The 20,335-nt window shown below is 42.3% G+C and overlaps 1 protein-coding gene across 5 annotated transcripts in view; it reads left to right on the top strand.

Annotated features, from left to right (window-relative positions):
• The window catches only part of FILIP1 (filamin A interacting protein 1), a 116,906-nt gene that overhangs the window by 37,062 nt on the left and 59,509 nt on the right, over positions 1-20,335 (top strand). For all 5 annotated transcript variants that reach the window (XM_075414489.1, XM_075414490.1, XM_075414492.1 and 2 more), the window contains one exon: positions 10,519-10,797. In XM_075414489.1, coding sequence (XP_075270604.1) covers positions 10,525-10,797 — 273 coding nt within the window. In that variant the 5' untranslated portion in view covers positions 10,519-10,524. The remainder of the gene's footprint in view (positions 1-10,518; positions 10,798-20,335) is intronic.

Genomic DNA, 20,335 nt, shown 5'->3' on the forward strand with positions numbered 1-20,335 from the left:
CTTTTTGTCTTGTCTCACACTTGTTAAAATCCAAGTTAATTTTGAAATAAAAAGTAATTTTGAAGTGAAAAGTAGAAATAGATTTTGCAGAAAACTAATAGGAGTTCGTTTTTGCATTTCCCAGTTGCATTCCCTGTTTGCCCTGTGGTTCATTCCTAGGTTAAAGTAGGATTGCAAGGACCACAGAATGACTTTACTTTCCATGCTGTATTCCCTCAGTGATATATCAGTTTTAGGTATTTTGGTTGGTCATTGTAAGGCTAGGGACAAGGGACTCAGAAGCAAGAACTCTGATGATTATCAGCCTGGGCCTGTCTATTGCTGCTTTCAGCAGTTTCCTACCATCTTGGAAGCAGAAAATACATTGTTATAGGAGCAGTGGTCTTTAGAAACTACTTACAAGAGATGCAGCGTAGTTCATAAGTCCACAGTGTATTTGGTCTTGCAGGTTATCAGCTTGGTTGTATGCTGTCAACAAAAATAAATGACTAATGCTTACCTAACACCAAAGATTAGTCGTCTGCAGGAGTGGAAAATGTTTGGTAGGCCAGCTAATCTGCATCACCTCTCTTACCATTTCCCAGGCACGTTCTGGCTGTCAGATGATAAAACTAAAGTTTAGTGGGTTTGGACTGAAACTAATGCTGGCATTGCTAGCTTTATCTTCACGTGAATTTCACAGTTTGATTTTCAGTTGAAATGGCATAGCTCAAAAGGGCAGAAAGCTGTAGAACAATATGTGAAGAATCACGATAGGGCATAGTGCTCATCGAGCCCTCAAGGGGTGGCTGTGTCTGGAGACAGGCTCCATCAGCTGGCTGCAAGGTACACAGCCCAGGAAGCAGGGGCATTCCTCCCCTCCAAGGATCCGTGCTTTTCCTTCAAATCCAGAGTAGTCCTGGGCACAGGACACTCCAGAGGGCTGGAAACAGGCCAGGAAGAGGGATGAGTGGGACCCAATCTCCTCCCATGTCTCCCAGCTCAGCTGAAATGTGCTAGAAAGGCTGTACTGCAGGCAGTTAGCGCTGTTGCCACCTACCTTGCTCCTGGCCAGTCCCTTTCAGCCACATAGCCACTCCAGAGAACAAACATCTAAACCCTCATCAGATCTAGCAGCATGTTAGTCTAGTGGTGTCAGCTACTTGAGCTGTCTCTTCTCCGCGACTCCTGTTTGTACTTTCTGGCAGCTGGGAAGCACAGTAATCAAAACACGGGTAGAGTGATATATAAAGGTTTATTTTTTTGACTGAATGATGATCTAATAGCTTATCATTCCTCATGCTTCATGCATCCAAGATGTTTTTCCAGATGAAGCCTGGGAAACATGAATCTTTGTGAAACAAGTCTATGTTACTCCTTAGTTGGTCAGCATGCATTACTCAAGGAAAAGTATTCCAGCTGAAACCACAAGTTTTCCTGAAAATGAGAAAGTTGATGGAATTATACTAGCATAAAGTCTGTTCTTTGTAAATCTGTGCCATAATTTAGCCAGAGAAAAGTTTATCTTGGAATTAAGAAAATGGTGTTAAAGCGATATAAATCTGCCTTAGTGATGACTGGGTTTCCTCTTTTACTTTTGTGAAATCCTTTTCTGCTTTCACATGGATTATACCTATACAGAACAGCACCTGGATATGGAATTTTCGGAAATCTTGTTCTTTTCTTCTTGAGAATATGCTTATCCGCTCATTACTTTTTTTCAAGCAAAAGGAACTATTGTGGGTATAATCCTTGGTGAATATGATCCATGTGCTACAATACTCCACAGTTGTAAGAATCAGTTTTAGAAGCTATAAAATAAATCTTTTATAAAGCAAAAAGGCTTTGCTGATTCTCGTGCTGTACCTCAACAAGTGTCTTTTTTATAACTTTGCTACTTTTCTACACTATTTGCAAGCAGCATAAAAAGTTCTATTCATCAGAACAAATTAGGGAATAATGAGATAGCAGTGACTTGATAGAAGAAAGTAATCTGTGTCTGGCATCTCAAACAGTCACTGCAGTTTTGTCAGATACCCTTAACAGGGACAAATTGTCCTTCTTTCTCATAACTAAAAACACTCAAGTTTCTTCCACTGACGAGACACCGATGACAAAATGAGGGAGACACTCTGACATCCATCTGCCATGGGGCAATACGTCCTCCCTGCATGGGCTCCTCTGAGCAACACCATGGCCTCTCCCCCTCACTCAAGTGCAGGCAGCAGGAGCAGCCCAGGGACCAGCCCAACCTGCTGCATCTGGCAGAGGGCTTACAGGGCGGGAGGGAGCTCACAGAGCAGCACTCCCAGTGCAGGTGGTGCAAACCCCACTGTGGAGGCAGCGTCAACAGGATGACAGGAACATTTCTTCTTCAGTGCACGAGGCTCAGTGTTCATGCTTGGGCGTTGCTCCGCCTAACACCTCTACGACAAATGCTTTTCCAGCAGAGCAAGCAGACTAGGTGAAAGAACAAAGGCGGTAGTGCTGTTGGGTAGCTAGACTAGCCACAAGTCCCCTCCTAGTCTGTGGCTTGGTTGTTCAAGCTCTTTCCTGAGTAGGAATTGTCCTCATTCATAAAGTATCCATACCTCCGTGCCAATACTCCAACAAGGGCAAGCAGCTAACACATGGTCTCACAAAAGCACACGGGTCACGTATAATACTGTCAGAAGGAACAAACACCTTTTCCTGTTTGCTGTTGCAGATAAGTCATGATGCATATGAGGGCAAGAGATTGGGGGAGGGTTAGTGAGCACAATGGATTAGTGCTCTAGGCGTGAATGTTTGGAAATTCAGGAAACTCCAGAATTGCTAAGGGCAGATATTTGTTCCATTCTTCATTGTGTTAGTCATTTGGTTTAGCACTCTCCTCTGACCAGTGTGACTGAAACAAACACTGGAGTCATCTGCAGAAGAAAAACCAAGAATGAGGTCTGCATTCACTTGGCATGGTGCTGTTCAGCTACCGCACAGTCCGGAGTCTGACACATGTCTGCTTCATGCAGCATTCAGGTCCAGCTGGGCAGCATTGCTCAGCATGTGCCTCTGCACAACGCAGCCATCAGTTCCTACCTGGTCCTATGACAACCTCTTGGCAACGTGATTCCTTTTTATTTCTTCAAGTCAGACAAAATAATAATAACAAACATTTTCAGAGTCCAGGAAAACAGCCTGTAATAACTACTAATAAGGAATAACCAATCATAAAACTATTAATTTTAATCAGTCTTTGAGGTGGTGTGAACAGTTGCATCTCTACGTGTTTGTCCTGTGAAAGCCACACCACTGAGGCCATGTAGGCTTAGTTCTGGCTATCCAGATCCCTTGGGGTTAAAGCCATCCATCCCCATCTGGGGCAGTCCTTGCTGAGGACTTCTAAGCCAACAAGGTCTATTTGGTGTCCCTACCTTCCTCTCTTTCTGACATCTAAGATGATGTCTTCTTTTTTTGTATTTTTGTTTGGGTTTTTTTTTCTTGGTATCTACTACTTGCAGATACAGACTGATACTGTTTAAAAAATGTTCTAGCTCTCCTCCTCGTTTATGGAAGGTTTCAGATCTGATGGAGGTTTTATATGATTTGACCTCCATTTTTAGTATATTTAAATTATTTTTCACTCCTGGTGCTATACATTGATCGGTAATCACTGTGAAGAGATTTGGCTTGCTCAGTACCTTAGCTCTCAGCAGTATCTCCCCTGTGTACCAGGCACTTCTGCACAGCACTTTGCTCCACTCCAAATGCCCATGCAGCAGAGCATCTGAGAAATAAAGTTCCTATTATACAATTCCCAAAGCCACAACTAAGCAACAATTGCAGTTTTGGCTCACTAATAACCCAATTGCACCAACCCTACCATACATTGTTAGCCTGTCAGAAACCCAGCACTTTCATGTGATTTCTTAATCATTAGATCTGCAACTGAACTCCAGACTACAAATTTATAGCCAAAGGCAACAACTATATCGTGGCTGTAAATCAACTTGTGTGTATGTGTGTGTGTATTATAGTATTATTATTATTATTATTATTTTAAGGAAAAGCACTACGGAGCCAAAAGCAGCATGTCCAATTAGCAGGAGGGACTACACTTCAAGTTCAAAGAACCCTTCTGAGTTATCTGATTCTAACAGCACTAGTAATGGAGCCTAATCTAACCTGTCATTTCAAGAGCTATAGGGAGAACAAATTGCCGTCAATGGGGTAAAGGTTTGGAACAGCATGCAGTCTGTCCTCTCCTGACATCCTACTCAGCAAATTCCTCACAGATTTCCTCCTGATGTCAGTAAAACTAGCATAAAGGTTATTTCATAAAATCTTGTGTGGATTGCTAACTTGTGAAAACCGAAGGACTTGTGCCCAGAACAACAATACAGACTCAAGTAAATAATCATAGCATTTGTCCTTTGTGCTTAAAGCTTAACAAACGAGTGAAACAGGGGAGAGTTCTCATGCCAAGTACCAATGCTGTGAGCACGTATTGAAATGAGTAGCCAATAAATGTCGAAATCAAGGTGACTGATCGCATAAAGACTTCTTGTTTGATGGAAGACTGTTACGAAAGGTTTCCAGTTTAATATGCAATATGATGAGGGGTGGAAAAAAAACCCAGTAGAGTTAAATATTAAATGCTAAAGTCATTATAAATCATACCAGCGATTTCTTCAGGGAACACAATCCCTTCAGCAGATCAGGAATGCTGTAAGATACAGAGACGTGATCAGGGCAGACAGCAGGAGAACATTTGTTACCCGTGTTAGACTGGCAGTGTCCCCAGAATCAGTTTTTGGAACCCTGGTGAAACGACAGATAGGCAAAGTTTTGGGATTTTGGTATTTGCATACTGAAATAATTTTGTGCAATTGGTCAGAAGCTTTTCTTCTTTATCATGATACCATCAGAAATACAGATGGATGTCCAAAAGGATAATACTAAGCACTCCTTTCCAGCACACAGTATTTCAGCCAAGATCACTGGTATGTTCTGGCTGCTTCACGCTGCTCTAATTAAAACTCAGTCATCCTTACAGCTGCTTTGTATTCCTAGAGCACTGCACAACAGCTGGATCACACCATCGAGTTTGGCCCTCAAACTCCTTGGACAGTACTGTGTGAATATCACAACTTTGGCCCTTTCTGTTACCATTTAAGCTTGAGTTCACCTGCGTCTCTGGCTTCAGCACACAACACTTTTGCGTTTGGATAACATGTTGGAAAAGTATCAACATCGTAACTGAGGAAAGAGTAGCTGTTAGCATGACACTGATTTTCACAGTCTTTTACACAAAGAAAGGCTGTTAGGGGCAATGTTGCAGAGAGTGACAGACTGTCTGCCACACTCACTGTGATGTAAGATGTGCTTCAAAATAAATCTACAAGTGCTAAAGGAATTTCTGAAAAGGCTAAGTTTGGCTTCCTTTAGCGACAATCATAGTCTAATTAGCTAGTGATACAAAACTCCAGAGCAATTGGTTAATCTTCTCTGTTGCTGTATAAATGAATTAAAAAAAAAAAATTGCATCTGACCTTTGTGGACCTATATTGATTTACATCACATAAAATCACGCTTTAAATATGCATTCCTTATTCGTCTGTTAGCGTGCTTATAAACCTATAGTCAACTACTTGGTCTTTACATGGCTTCATGAATTGTTATCTCACCTTCTACAGGGACAGATGGATCAAAGTGGCTGTCTTGAGTTATGATGTGACAGGGTGACACACCGCCTTTCGTGAAGTCTAGCGTACCCAGCGAAGTGCAGCTGGTTGATTGTGCAATGCTTGAGGTGGATGATGTGTCTCAACTAGTCATGAGTTAAATTTAAAATTAATTGTGCACCTTCAGGTCTAACACTTGAGTCATCTTACTACAGAGAAATCACTAACGCAGCATGTTACTAAGCAGAATACACTGTAATGTAATAATCTGTTTTTCACTGGAAAACATATGTCAGACAGACTTGAAATATTTATTCTTAAAACATGTAGGATGTTCTAGAGCCATTAAGCCATTCACGGCAAGCCATGAAAAATAGTTTTGGTTTAGAGATGGAAGTGGCTGGAGGCTGTGACCCACAGGGACTCAGAAGGAAACACTTAGAAAATAGAGACAGATTGAATCCCAAGTGCTCTCTCCTGAGAGGAAGCATGGTTGGAAAGTTTAAAACCCATTAAACAAATTGAAAAGCCCTATCTGAGAGGAAACATAGTGCAATGTTTATTTTTCCATTACAAACCTGGGACCTAAAAGATTTCCTGAGGTTCTCAGGTATTGTTCATGCTTATAATGGAGAGCTGTTTTTAGAAAGCATAATTCATGTGTTTAATCCAAACTGTTTGATGAAAAACACACTGCATGAGCGTTCAGGAAGTTAAAGGCCATTGTATACCTGTATCACATATTGTTTGGATAGGAGCAGACCTACAATGCAAGGAATCTCATCGTGAAACTCACTCAAAAACGTTGGGTCTAATTCTCTCCCCATTTATGCTGCTGGATGAATTCCACTGAAATAATGAAGTTAAGACATGCGTAACCAAGGATAATAAAAAGACAATCTTCCTGCTGAGTGTGAAACTACCAAAATGCAAGGCTAATGTGAGCAAGAGATTTATAACACTGGCCTGAGTCAAGTAGCAAGCCATAGCAGGCCCAGTGTACCATTAGCCAAGCTGATTCGTCAATGTATTTAGATTTTGCCCCATCACTAGTGAATTGCTGCTCTGAGATCCTTATCAGAAGTGTGTGTGATGTTAGTGATGTTGAGAAGTATCTGTTTGACTAATGAACAAGCTGCAAACTAAATCCAGAGATGAATTTAACTGAGAGGAAAGATTTGGAAGCAGTGGGATATTATTCATTAGATCTATTGCTACAAAAACTGGGCAAGTTTCAGACACACAGACACTTCTTCAGCTTTCTTCAGTCTATTCAAATTGTAGTTGATCTAAAGCAAGATATTTCTCTGTGCAGATTTTGCTTTCTAGTATTCTTAGACCATCTTGAGTGAACTGGATTTAAGTAAAAAATCAAGACATCAGAAAATATGACCATACACAAAAGTAAATTGGAGTAAGGCAACATAAACTCCTGATGGTTTCCTTTGCCAATTAGACAAGCAATTTCAAGTAGGATGAAGAATATATAATTTTTAGGAGACTAACTTACTTTTTACATCTGAGTTTGGCCCTGAACCAAGCCTAAATTCACTGTTGCCTTTGTATTGTAAATGACAAACATCTTTATTACAAGTAACAGTCAGGGTATTCTACAGTTAAAGACTGGAATTAATTACAAAGACCTACTTCAACATAAAATAGGAAGGTGACAGGATGGCAAGGTGACAGGTTAGCAATATGGGTATTCTATGCACATCTGTTTAATAGTGGTAAGTAATCATAGAATCATTAAGGTTGGAAAAGACGTCTAAGATCATCAAGTCCAAAAATCAACCCAACACCACCATGCCTGCTAAACCATGTCCTCAAGTGCCTTATCTACATGTTTTCTGAACATCTCCAGGGATGGTGACTCCACTACTCCCCTGGGCAGCCTGTTCCAATGCCTGACCACTCTTTCAGTAAAGAAATTTTTCCTAATAACCAGTCTGAACCTCCCCTGATGCAACTTGAGGTCATTTCCTCTCGTCCTATCGCTAGTTACCTGGGAGAAGAGACCAACACTTGCCTGACTACAACCTCCCTTCAAGTAGTTGTAGAGAGTGATAAGGTCTCCCCTCAGCCTCCTCTTCTCCAGACTAAACAACCCCAGCTCCCTCAGGCTCTCCTCATAAGACTGTTCTCTAGCCCCTTCACCAGCTTCCTTGCCCTTCTCCGGACATGCTCCAAGAACTCAATGTCTTTCTTGTAGTGAGGGGCCCAAAACAGAACACAGCACTCAAGGTGCAGCCTCACCAGTGCTAAGTACAGGGGCATGATCACTGCCCTGCTCCTGCTAGCCACACTATTCATGATAGAAGCCAGGATACTGCTGGCCTTCTTGGCCACCTGGGCACACTGCTGGCTCATGTTCAACCGGCTGTCAACCAACACCCCCAAAGTCCTTTTCTGCTGGTCAGCTTTCCAGCCACTCCTCCCTAAGCCTGTAGCATTGCATGGGGTTGTTGTGACCCAAGTGCAGGACCCGGCACTTGACATTCTTGAAACTCATGCAGTTGACCTTGGCCCATTGATCCAGTCTGCCCAGATCCCTCTGCAGAGCCTTCCTACTCCCAAGAAGATCGACACTCCCACCCAGCTTGGTGTCATCTGCAAACTTACTGAGGGAGCACTCAATCCCCTCATCCAGATCATTGATAAAGATGTTAAACAAGACGGGCCCCAAAACTGAGCCCTGGGGAGCATCACTCGTGACCAGCCACCAGCTGGATTTAACTCCATTCACCACCACTCTCTGGGCTCAGCCATTCAGCCAGTTCTTTATCCAGCGAAGAGTACACCCGTCCAAACCACAGGCAGCTAGTTTCTCCAGGTGGATACTGTGGGGAACGGTGTCAAAGGCCTTACTAAAGTCCAGGTAGACGACATCCACAGCCTTTCCCTCATTCACTAGCCGGGTCACCTGATCACAGAAGGAGATCAGGCTGGTCAAGAGGACCTGCCTTTCATGAACCCATGCTGGCTGGACCTGATCCTCTGGTTGTCCTTCACGTGCTCAGTGAGCGCACTCAGGATGAATCACTCCATAATCTTCCCCAGCACCGAGGTCAGGCTGACAGGCCTGTAGTTCCCAGGATCCTCCTTCCAGCCCTTCTTGTAGATGGGTGTTACAGTGGCGATCCTCCAGTCATCTGGGACCTCCCCTGTTAGCCAGGACTGCTGATGGATGATGGAGAGTGGCTTGGCCAGCTTCTCCATCAGTTCCTTCAGTACTCTTGGGTGGATCCCATCTGTCCCCATAGACTTGTAAGTGTCCAGGTGGCATAGCAGGTCGTTAACTGCTTCCTCCTGGATTGTGGGGAGGTTTATTCTGCTCTCCATCCCTATCTTCCAGCACTGGGAGCTGACTACCCTGGGAAAGAAATACACACTGATGAGCCCATCCTGTCTTCTGTGCCATTGTTAGTCAGTGACACAGGGCAAGACTTCACAGGGTAAATGGGTTTTTAAGGGCTATCAACACCCTGGCCAATCTGTAGGGTCAAGGGGGAAGAAAGGAGAGAGATGTTCATAGGAGAAGACAACAAACAGTCAGATTACGCTAATTTTATTGAATGTGCTGTGTGAGTGACAACTTGAAAAAGGCTGATGGATATGAAAGAGGACTGTGAAAAGATTTGAAGATAAGGGTAAGCGGTTTAATTTTATATTGCTGAATGGCATTCAGCAGAGGGAGTCAGAGAAGACTGTTGTTTGATGCGGATGATACGCAGGAAGGATGATTTTCACAGCTATGTTTTGTGTGACACCAAGGCTGCGTTATTTGTAAACTAAACAGTGCCAGGGGCCCTATTCTGTCCCTGGGGTCAAATAGCACAATCCAGCCATGCTCATACTGCTAGATTCTCTTCTTTTCCAGAACAGGGTGGCTGGCTCTGGACCTGGCCTTCCTGAACTGTGCCCAGGAACTGGTTGGGAAAGCAGTGGTTTGCCTGGACCAGAAAGGTGCCAGGGAGAATGTTAAAAATTTAGCAATACAGTAGGCCAAGTGCCAGAGCTCAGGACCGTTTGCTGTCACTACTTAATTTCCTAGGATAGACATAGTCTAAGAATGCAGTGTAGGTGCTTAAGAGGACAGAGATGTGAGCATTCAACAACCATGACCTGGCATTTTGGAGAAACCCTGAATTTTCTGGAAGGACTGAACTGATCTTGCCCATTTACCTCTTAGTGGTATCATGTCCTCTGTGCTCTTTTTTCAAACTTCTTTTCAACTTTCCTTCATGGCACTTACTGTCTAATAATGCCATGCAGTGTTTAGCTTAAGATGGCGTTTACCACTTGATTTAGTCTGCATTCCCCATTTTTCTTGGTTATCTGGAATAAAACCATTGTATCACTCAGGGAAATTATAGAGTGACCTTTGTCTGCATGGTCACTCCACTCTCATTTCTCTATGGAACATGATTTTCCAAAATTTAATTGCATTCCTGTCTCTCAAGTGAACTTCGTGTTAAAATAAGATCTACTTAACAGCCTGCTTTGTTTTGTAGTGATGAATTGTGAATGATCAAAATGTTGACTGAAAGAAAAGGAACACTGGAAAATGTTCTTTATCATTTTCCTGCATCGCTTTTAAGTTCCACACATTTAAAACTCATATCAGCATCTTGGCGTGCTGAAAAAGATGGTTACCCTTACTTTAGGACTCTGTTAAATTTATAATTAGTGCCCTGGATTCACTGCCTGCCACACACAGAGTTGTTGAAATGGTTGAGCTTTCTACCACTATCTTTTGGGCACGACAGTATTTCTCAGTTTTTAGAAGACTCTTGTTCTTCCAGAAGGCAGTATTTCCACTGTGGTTTTTGTAAGTAATTCTGTTTATAAATGCATCTTTATGTTTGTTTCTTTCTAGGTAGGGATGAGATCCCGAAACCAAGGTGGAGAAAGCTCGTCTAATGGGCACTTCTCCAGTTCCAAGCCTGTCATCAGCCATGCAGAGAATGAAAAACTTCAGGAGGATGCCAAGAAAAAGAACAAACCTCATCGGAAGGAAGATGAGGTCATGGTTTCAGCAACTGTCAAAAGGCACTCAAAATCACCTGGACCCACTGAACGAAAGAACAAGAAGTCCATAGAGCTTTCTAAAGAGGACTTGATAAAACTCCTCAGTATAATGGAAGGAGAACTGCAGGTAAATTAAACATCTTTTAAACTATATTTTCTATATACCTATTTATTTTTAGGTTGCCCAAAAACCACAGGGCTCAACTGACAGAGACATGCAGATTTAAGGCAAAGGACCATAAGGAGACAGCAGTGGTAGTTGGTGTTTAACAGTATAGTCATAGTTTTAAGTACTGCTTTATTTACCATCTCTATCTGCAGCTACTAAAGCAAAAGAAATTATAAACACCTGTCAGAACTAACAAAGAAAGGGAGATCTGCAGGGAGGTCTTGAGCGCTTAAAAAGAGGCAGAAAACAGCCACAGAGAAATCAGTTTGGAGGAAGGGTGGGAAGACAAGCAAATATAGTGAGTGTAATTACAACGACTAATGAAAATATTCAAGAGACAAATCTGCAAGTCAGTAATACAGAAAAAGGACTTAAGATGTCCCCTGGACCTTCTGCATATTCAGATGTTGCTCAGGGCTCAGCCAAAGCTCTGCCTGTCCCTCCTGGCCTCCAGCACTCTACACATTCCCTGCCTTGCAAAGACCCATTACTTTTATTTCTAGGAGTAGTGCTTGCTTGAAAGTTTTCTCAGTTGTCCTGGTCTGCATGTTTATTCAGCCTAGTAGTAAGTCCTGGATGGCAGGCAGCCTGATTTTGTGCTTAACTCATCCCCCAAATGACCATCCAGTTTTGAGGATTCTCTTTGACGGTAATAAATCACTGAACTCTCAGGACTGTTAGCCTTCAAGGGATTTCAAAATAAAGAGCTGAAACATGGTATTTCAAAAAGTTAATATGAAGACTTCTGACTTTTCAGAACTTATCCCCTATTGTGGTAGGACTGCTTGCTAAATTTATATGTTTTGTTTGCACTGTAGTGATATTTTTCACTGAACCTATGGACAAGCAGAAAAAACCTGCCCAACCTGTATGAAAACATTTTGTCTTGATCCTTTTATTCTAGTTAACTATCATTATTTAGCATTTCATGTCAGGCTTTACTTTTTCCCTGAAACCTATGTACATGACATTTTTCCTTTACTTTTGGACTTGTACCATCTTATCTGATTACAAGAAGCAATTGTTTTGTTAATTTTTTTGGTATATCACCTGAGTTGCACCATTACCACAACTCTGAGATTTCAATTCATTAAATATCATTAAGTATCACTCTTCCTATATGAGACTCACTTTCTTTTTGTCAGAAAGTACTTTCAAGTTTCAGGAAATTTGCATTCAAACTAAATAATTTTGTCACAAAGACAGAGAATGGTCAGTTTGCCGTGAAATACTGCAGAAAAAAAGCAAGTAAATCTGTTGAATGCAATTTTGCAAAGGAAAAAACTTTTATCATTACAGAACAGTACCCATTTTTACAGTGCTTCATTTTGCTTCGTACAAAACCTTGTGTATGTAATTTCCTAAAAGATGGAGCTAGCATGCAGCTTTGGTGGTGAATAGAGCCAAACCTCATGAGAAATGTATCATGCTCGTGTTGTTCAGGAAAATTTACCCTGAAGTCACCTTTGTGACCTGGAAAGACAAGACAAAGAAAGTTGCTAGTGTTTCCTGGGTGTCAATAAATGTGGTCTTTGTTCTTAGCTGTGAGTAATTCTCCTGTTCCATACATGGAAATGTGGCTCTTCATCATAGTTTTTTACTTTGTGGGGGAGTTACACAACCTTTAAAGGACTGTCCATGTTCTCATTATTCCTGTGGGGATGGTGGGGATAGCTGCCACCTGCACCATAATATGGGCTGAAAATCCTCACCAAGATGATACTCCCATTGTCCTGGACAATAATTTTAGGGATACTCATACATGCAGACCCCACAGAGATGTTAGGTACTGCTAAAGCTTCCCGACATCATGGGAGGATTGTAAGGACAACCACGCCGGAAGCAGTAGAGTGTGTCTGTTCTTCTGCTCCTTACTGCCAGGCAGGAAAGAGAACCACTATTCTTTTTAATCCATAGAAGTTTTTAATTTCATTTCAAAAACTCTCATTTTAGTTAGATATTTACCTGGTACCTGTGTTGAACTGTTAGTGAAGTGGGCGAGCTATGGCACTTTGGCTTGAGATGAGAGCCTGGCTTTGATGCTGCAAACAACAAAGATGAACCAAGAAAGACTCCAGCCAAAGTAAATACTCTGGTATTACCTCCTGGCTGTCACAGTGACCTAATGCACTGAGTCATTTCGTGGCTTTTCATTTTCAGATCTGTTTGTACATCTCTGGTGGCTGGCTGGCATCTTGTTGGACTGACGAATCAGACTGTGGGTTTATTTTGAAGCCATTTCAATACTGGCAAAGCAAACATTATATAGGTGTATGTAAGAAGATTTTGTTTTGCGAATAACAGCAGGCTGTACTGTAAGGAGATCCAATATTTTTTGACCAAAAAAAAGGGATAAAATACCATGACTGTTTACTCAGCAGCCGTGAGCAGGAAGGATCTTATGCCTGCACTACCAAAGATAGACCAGAGTGACACTGCCTTGTAAACCCCAAATGGTGAGCTCAGCCATGGGAAGTAATCTGGTCATGACACATGGGCTTAGCAGGGTAAACTGGTAATGTAGACATATGCTTCATGTACTTAGTTCACTATTCACATAATCTAACAACATAGCAAACATAGACCTATGCCATGTTGCTGTTGGTATCAATTTTGAGTCCTTACTTTGGGCCTTGACCTCCCAGCTCTTGATTTTGAAGGTGAACATGCCAGTAAACCGTGGAGACATGCCCTAGCAGTGACGTTAATGTCTTCTTCCTTTTTTTAAAATTTTTTTAAAATATATAATGACTTCAGGTAGCTTGCCTGTGCTTTAGCTTCTATGGCCAAGTTGGACTCAGTTCTGCCTGTCGTCAGATATCCTGGCTGGACCCTGTGCACTTACTGAACACAGAGAAGGAAAGGTTTTCATAAACGCCTGAGGTCACTCTATCCTAGGCCTTATTTTGTAAGAAAACAAAAGGGGAGAAAAAGTATACAGAAGCTGTGGTGATGAAAATGTATCCCAAATACATGGCAGGAGAGCTCTTAAGTAACCTCTCTGAGGAAGAGTGGGAAACAAATGAACTGATGACAGGGATTGATTTTAAAGGCCTTATAGCTCAGTGGAGTATCTTTTCTCTTGTGAGATCTCACTGCTCGTATAAAAAAATCCAGTGATTACATGGTATTTAAACACATATTGAATATATAGGGGCAAAAATTCCATGAAGGATTTCTTCCTACACCTGGAAAAAAAAAATCTAATTTTTAAATACGGGCAAAACTGATTCGAAAAGAACACTTCAAACATCAGTAGAATAAATTGGACCATGAAGGCATGGCATTAATTTGCCTCATTGTTACAGTGATTTTAGTCAAACCAGCATGTGAATATTATTAATTACAGAGCAACATAGGCAGTGTAGATCTTTACAATGATGTTATAATCCTATCTGTGGTTCACAGATTTTTGTCCGACGGCCTGTGTATTTGTCCTGGCAGGAATATATTCCCTGTACACTTTCTGAGCAGCAACCATTAATCTCCAGCAATACCAACACTGATTTTCAACATTTCCTGATTGGGGGCCCAAAGGGAAATGAGGAGCACTACTCATACATGTTTACCATTCACTCTTCTATTGCATGTTTGGAAGAAAACCCCACAATAATAAAAGTACATTTATGAAGACAGCATCCCACTACAAATCATTGGGTTTTTCAAGAAAAATAATTTCTTAGCCAGGTTCTGTGCCTATTACCAGATGAGAACTTAAGCTTGGTAGACAGTTTCCTATATTTCTTACCAATGTAAATAGGAGCAACTTTTCCAGTTGAGGCCTTTCTAATAGCTGGTGTTCTACTGTGTTTCTCCAGTGCAGAAATGGCGTTCATCCCCTGTAGATTAGCCACTCATTCCTGCTGAGGTCCCTTGCATGCTTTGGAGCTGAGGGAAACGTTTCCTGAGAGCCTGGCGCTGTGGAGGAGCTAAGCTCTGCTCCTCAGAGTTGGGCAGCTGTGGGGTATAAATGAAAGGCACATTAAGGTATCAGCTGTGTGCTTCCTCTGTTGCAGGCCTGAGGATGTGGATGGGCAATTTGTGAAATGTGATGTCTCGAAGAACAGTATGTATAATAGACACATAATGTATGGATTAAACACAAGCCACAATTCCTGAGAAGTCTTCAAACTTCCCAATGGTGTAATGTAACACTGGGTTTGGACTGACATTTGAAGGGAAACACTGTGTAGCAGGTATTCAGAGGTAAACCTATTTGTATAGCAACTCTCCTTCAAGGAGAGAGACCAAATGACTTCACCATCAAAGAAGCCCTGTCCTTTAATCTGTATTTATTTAAGACTGCATTTAATGGTTAATCTGAGTGCTCACACAAGGTGTCAGAGTGATAGCTCCCCAGAAAGGATGTGTGCCCTTGCAGCAGCCAACACACGCATTGGCAAGGTGTTCTCCCCCTATATCTCTTGTCCTGGCTCGAAGCCAACACTTCTCATCATGTCCAGTTTGATTCGGTCTCTCTGGTGATGTTGCTAGTGAAAACATCATTCCAGGATAAAAACTGTCAGTCTGGATTAGTAGGTTAGTTGCATTTATGCCACTGATTACCAAATTGCAGATTGCACTGGTGGCTTCATCAGCTGCAGGAGGAGTTGTTGTAGGGCAGGTATGAGGGACTGGTTGTTGCTGATTGTTGAAACAGTTCAACAAGGGCAAGTGCAGGGTGCTGCACCTGGGGAGAAATAACCCCATGCACAAGTACAGGCCTGGGGCTGACCTGCTGGAGAGCAGCTCTGCAGAGAGAGACCTGGGTGTGCTGGTGGACAACAAGTTGACCATGAGCCAGCAGTGTACCCTGGCTGCAAAGAAGGCCAATGGGATCCTGGGGTACATTAAGAAGAGTGTGGCCAGCAGGTTGAGGGAGGTTCTTCTCCCCCTCTACTCTGCCCTAGTGAGTCCCCATCTGGAGTACTGTGTCCAGTTCAAGAAAGATGAGGAGCTACTGGAGAGAGTCCAGTGGAGGGCTACGAAGATGATTAGGGGACTGGAGCATCACTCCTATGAGGAAAAGCTGAGGGAGCTGGGCTAGTTTAGCCTGAAGAAGAGAAGGCTGAGAGGGGACCTTATAAACGCCTATAAATATCTTAAGGGTGGGTGTCAGGAGGATGGGGCCAGACTCTTTTCAGTGGTGCTCAGCGACAGAACAACGGGCAACAGGCACAAAAAAAGCATAAGAAGTTCCAGCTGAACATGAAGAAGAACTTGTTTACTTTGAGGGTGATGGAGCACTGGAACAGGCTGCCCAGGGAGGTTGTGGAGTCTCCTTATCTGGAGATATTCAAAACCCACATAGATGTGGTCCTGTGCAGCCTGCTGTAGGTGACCCTGCTTCGGCAGGGGTGTTGGACTATATGATCTACAGAGGTCCCTTCCAACCCCATACCATATGAGGATTTCATAGGAGAAAGCGTCAAAAGCCTTGCTGAAGTCGAGGTAGGCAACATCCACTGCTCTCTCCTCACCTACCCAGCTGGTCGTGCCATCATAGAAAGCTATTAGATTGGTCAAGCATGATTTCCCCTTGGTGCATCCGTGCTGACTACTCCTGATAACCTTCTTTTCCTCCACTTGCTTAATGATGACATCCAGGATAAACTGCTCCATCACCTTTCCCGGGATGGAGGTGAGGCTGACCGGCCTGTAGATCCCAGGGTCCTTCTTCTCACCCTTTTTGAAGACTGGAGTGACTTTGGCTTTTCTCCAGTCCTCGGACACCTCTCCTGTTCCGCAGGACCTTTCAAAGATGTTGGAGATTGGCTCAGTAATGACATCTGCCAGCTCCCTCAGCACTCATGGGTGCATTCCATCAGTGCCCATGGATTTGTGGGCATCCAGTTTTCTTAAATGATCTCTCACACAATCCTCCTCCACCAAGGGAAGGTCTTCCTTTCTCCAGGCTTCCTCTCTTACCTCCAGGGACTGGGATGCCTGAGGACCAGCCTTAGGAGTGAAGACTGAGGGAAAGCAGGCATTCAGTAACTCTGCCTTCTCTGTGTCGTCCGTCACCAGGGCACCCGCCTCGTTTAGCAGCGGCCCCACATTGTCCCTAGCCTTCCGTTTGCTGCTGATGTAGTTGAAGAAGCCCTTCTTGTTGTTTTTGACATCCCTTGTCAGATTTAATTCCAGGTGGGCCTTAGACTTTCTTGTTACTTCCCTGCATGCTCTGACAACATTTCTGTATTCCTCCCAAGTGGCCTGTCCCTCTTTCCATGTTCTGTAGACCTTTCTCTTCCATTTGAGTTCCGCTAGATGCTCCTTGCTCATCCATTCAGGGCTCCTGCCTCCTTTGCTAGTTTTCTTACTCAGGGGGATGCACCGCTCCTGAGCATGGAGGAAGTGATGCTTAAATAGCGACCAGCACTCTTGGACCCCATACCTTCTAGAGACCTAACCCATGAGATTCCTCCAAGCAGGTCCTTGAAGAGGCCAAAGTTAGCTCTCCTGAAGTCCAAGATTGTAATCCTATTTATTGCACTGCTTCCTCCATTCAGGATCCTGAACTCCACCATCTCATGGTCACTACAGCTGGGGCTGCCCCCAGCCTTCACATCCTTAACCAGTCCCTCTTTTTTGTCAGTACAAGGTCCATCAGCACACCTCTCCTCCTTGGCTTCTCCACTACCTGCATCAAAAAAGCATTGATTGATAGATATAAGAGAGAGGGTTTGACTCTGTAGGTGCAGTTGGGATGGTTTTCTTTCTGTCTCTTTTTCCTCTTGCTGCAATGTGTTAACTTTCATGTAGTGCCTTAAATTTCTTTTGTTTCAAACTTGACTCTCCTGAGATGTTGAAACAACATTGTGATAGCCATCTAGGTATTGCTTAGTTAAAAACACCGTACAAACTCCTATATTTTTTCGCTAGTGCCTTTCTTGATACTCTTGCACTAATATTATTAAATACTGAGCTGCCTGAAAGCTCAAGCGAGGAATATGGGATAGATAGGTGGCTGGAAACTAGATATGTTTCTTTAGGGTAATATTAAAAGTCAGAAGAGATAGTTTTCCTCGACACTGGAGGAAAGAGTACGTAACAGGGTGAAGAGAAGTAGTTTTTAAATGGACATTACAAAATCTCACAGTTTGAGAAGCTGAAGAGGAGCCAGAGTGGAAAGAATAGGTAAAGCTGGAGAAAAGTGCAAGGAGAGTAGCTTTGCATAACTGTTTATAACTGTGAAGCCTTGTTAACTGGATTACAACAGTTCAGGATTTTCTGAGGATATCATACAGATGAAATTCAAATTCACTGAGAGAAAAACCTTGGCATGTACAGAACTACAGGGAAAAAGAGAAGATGGGGTTAATGTGAGGAGGGAGAGGTGACTTAAGGAGAATGGAATGAGAGGAAAGAGGTTGGGCTAGGGAAGAAAAAGAATGGGAAGAAAAAGAGTGTAAGGAAAGGGGGAATACAACAGTGATAAATGGTGCAAGCTAGACACACGGAAAAGCGACACAGAAAAGGCAAGACAATGAAGAGAAAGGTGGTATCCACACTGTAGCAATATGGGAGCCTAAAAAAATCCCTATAAATGTCTGGCATAAGAATATCAGTACAAGGAGATAAAAAATTCTGTCTCCTCTGACTGACCCAGTGTTTGTTTGTTTGTGAAGCAGGCTGTTGCAGAACAAAAAAGTTAAGCTGGGATAGACTTCAGACCACAAATGCTCTCTTCTCTTTTCATTAAATAATTTATAATCAGAATAGTATGTTTTCTCTGTAGCTTGCAATCATTGCTGTGCAAAGTACAGGATATACCATGGGAGGTAAGCAGGGCTTGTCTAGCAAGTCCCAGAATCATGAATTTTAAAATAGAACCCTGCTGTTTTGTGAAAGAAAAAAAAAAGACAGTATCTAAAAAAAGATAACACAGTATACTGAAATACCGTTAAATTGTGGTGTTCAGGCAATTTCCTGCTCCCTTTGAAATTAAGGACAAAGGTACTATCAACCATAGTGATGATAGTCATCTCTGTGGTAATAAAATTGCTTTAGAATTATAGGTTTTTTAAAGTAATTATCCTCAGTAAAATGACACTGTCACTGGACAGCTGTAGACTGAAAACCTCTTTCACAAAGACGTTTTAACATCCTTCTTTGTCAATGCCTGAACTGTATTTAAAAGAGTTGCGTCTATCACGTTATTTAGGCTTGGAGGGTCAGAAGAGAGAGGCATAATTGGCAGGTGTCTCTGTTTCTAGAGTGGAGGAAAGAGTATGAGTATCTTGGTTTTTTTAAAAAAAATATTCTTGGTGTTCTGTACAAAACAGAACAGTAAGGACTACCCCCAATCAACTTTGAAGTTTTGATCTTGTTCCCATTGGGATCAGTGTCTTTAACAGATCCGCCTTTGCAATCTTTTAAAAAAAAATTTAATCAAATGATGTCATTTGTCTCGTTTCTTTTTTTTTTCATTGACTTAAAAGAAATTGTATTCTTAGTGCAACAATAATGAGAAAGCTTGTATCTTTTCTCATTTTCTTGAGAAAAAGGTTCACTCTGTGGGAGAGGACATGGCCAACCCTTTTGCAATAAATGCTAGATGCATGCACTCTCTGACTTTACAATAACTGGGATTCTTCAGAGAGCTCGCAATGAACATATGTCTTATGTGTCTTAACGCTGTCCAGTATTCTGAGTCACCAGTTGTTAATTTAACATTGCAGTTGTAGCTGAGTCTCTTTTTATTAACTTTGTTGCCCCGGTTGTGTATTTATTAAGTTTGTGTCTCCTGTTCTCCAGCTGAGGATCAGATAAGCTCTGGAGAGCAAAATGGATTATTTTCCATCCAAAACAAGCTTTAATAAAAGCAAATATAAGTCTTTATATAATAATTGGAGAGCATGGCTATCTGAGAAAGTGTCTTGTTTCTAGGGTTAAAGGCTCCACCTATTGGTTGACTAAAATGACAGAAATGTAACATTTTCACATAGAAAACTGCTGGCCCTACTGAACATCCTGTGTCTTGCCACATCTTTACAAAATTTCTGGCTTCAGTGTAGAATATTGCATGATGTCCAAAATAAAATGACATCAGTGACTTATTTCTGAGGGCTGTGCACATGCAGCACCCAAAATGATGCACTGCTGAGATTCTGTGAAGGGAAGCTCTTTCCTAAGACAGGAATGGTTTGGATTTTGCAAGTGGAATCTTTCTTATCCTGGAAATAATTGTTTTGATTTGCCAAAAAAATTAGCATAATTTCTTCCATGCCAGCAAAATGAGTGGAACTCATTGGCATGGGGGACTAACCCATGTACAGTTGCGTGGTAACTTCCAGGCATTTGTCACCTTCAAGTTTAAACAAGTCAGAAACTGAAGTATTGATGCGGTCAGCTTCATAATGAAAACCTGTTTCCCCAGTGTTGGCTCAGGCAGTCTCAGCAATTCAGTCAAAATGGCATTTGGAAGGGCTTCAGAATCGTTCCTAGGAATGCGGTGGCGGGATGGAGAGAGGAGAAGATGTCGAAGTGGGGCTCG

This window comes from Opisthocomus hoazin, chromosome 2 (genome assembly GCF_030867145.1).
Source record: "Opisthocomus hoazin isolate bOpiHoa1 chromosome 2, bOpiHoa1.hap1, whole genome shotgun sequence".
In the NCBI taxonomy this organism is placed as follows: Eukaryota; Metazoa; Chordata; class Aves; order Opisthocomiformes; family Opisthocomidae; genus Opisthocomus; species Opisthocomus hoazin.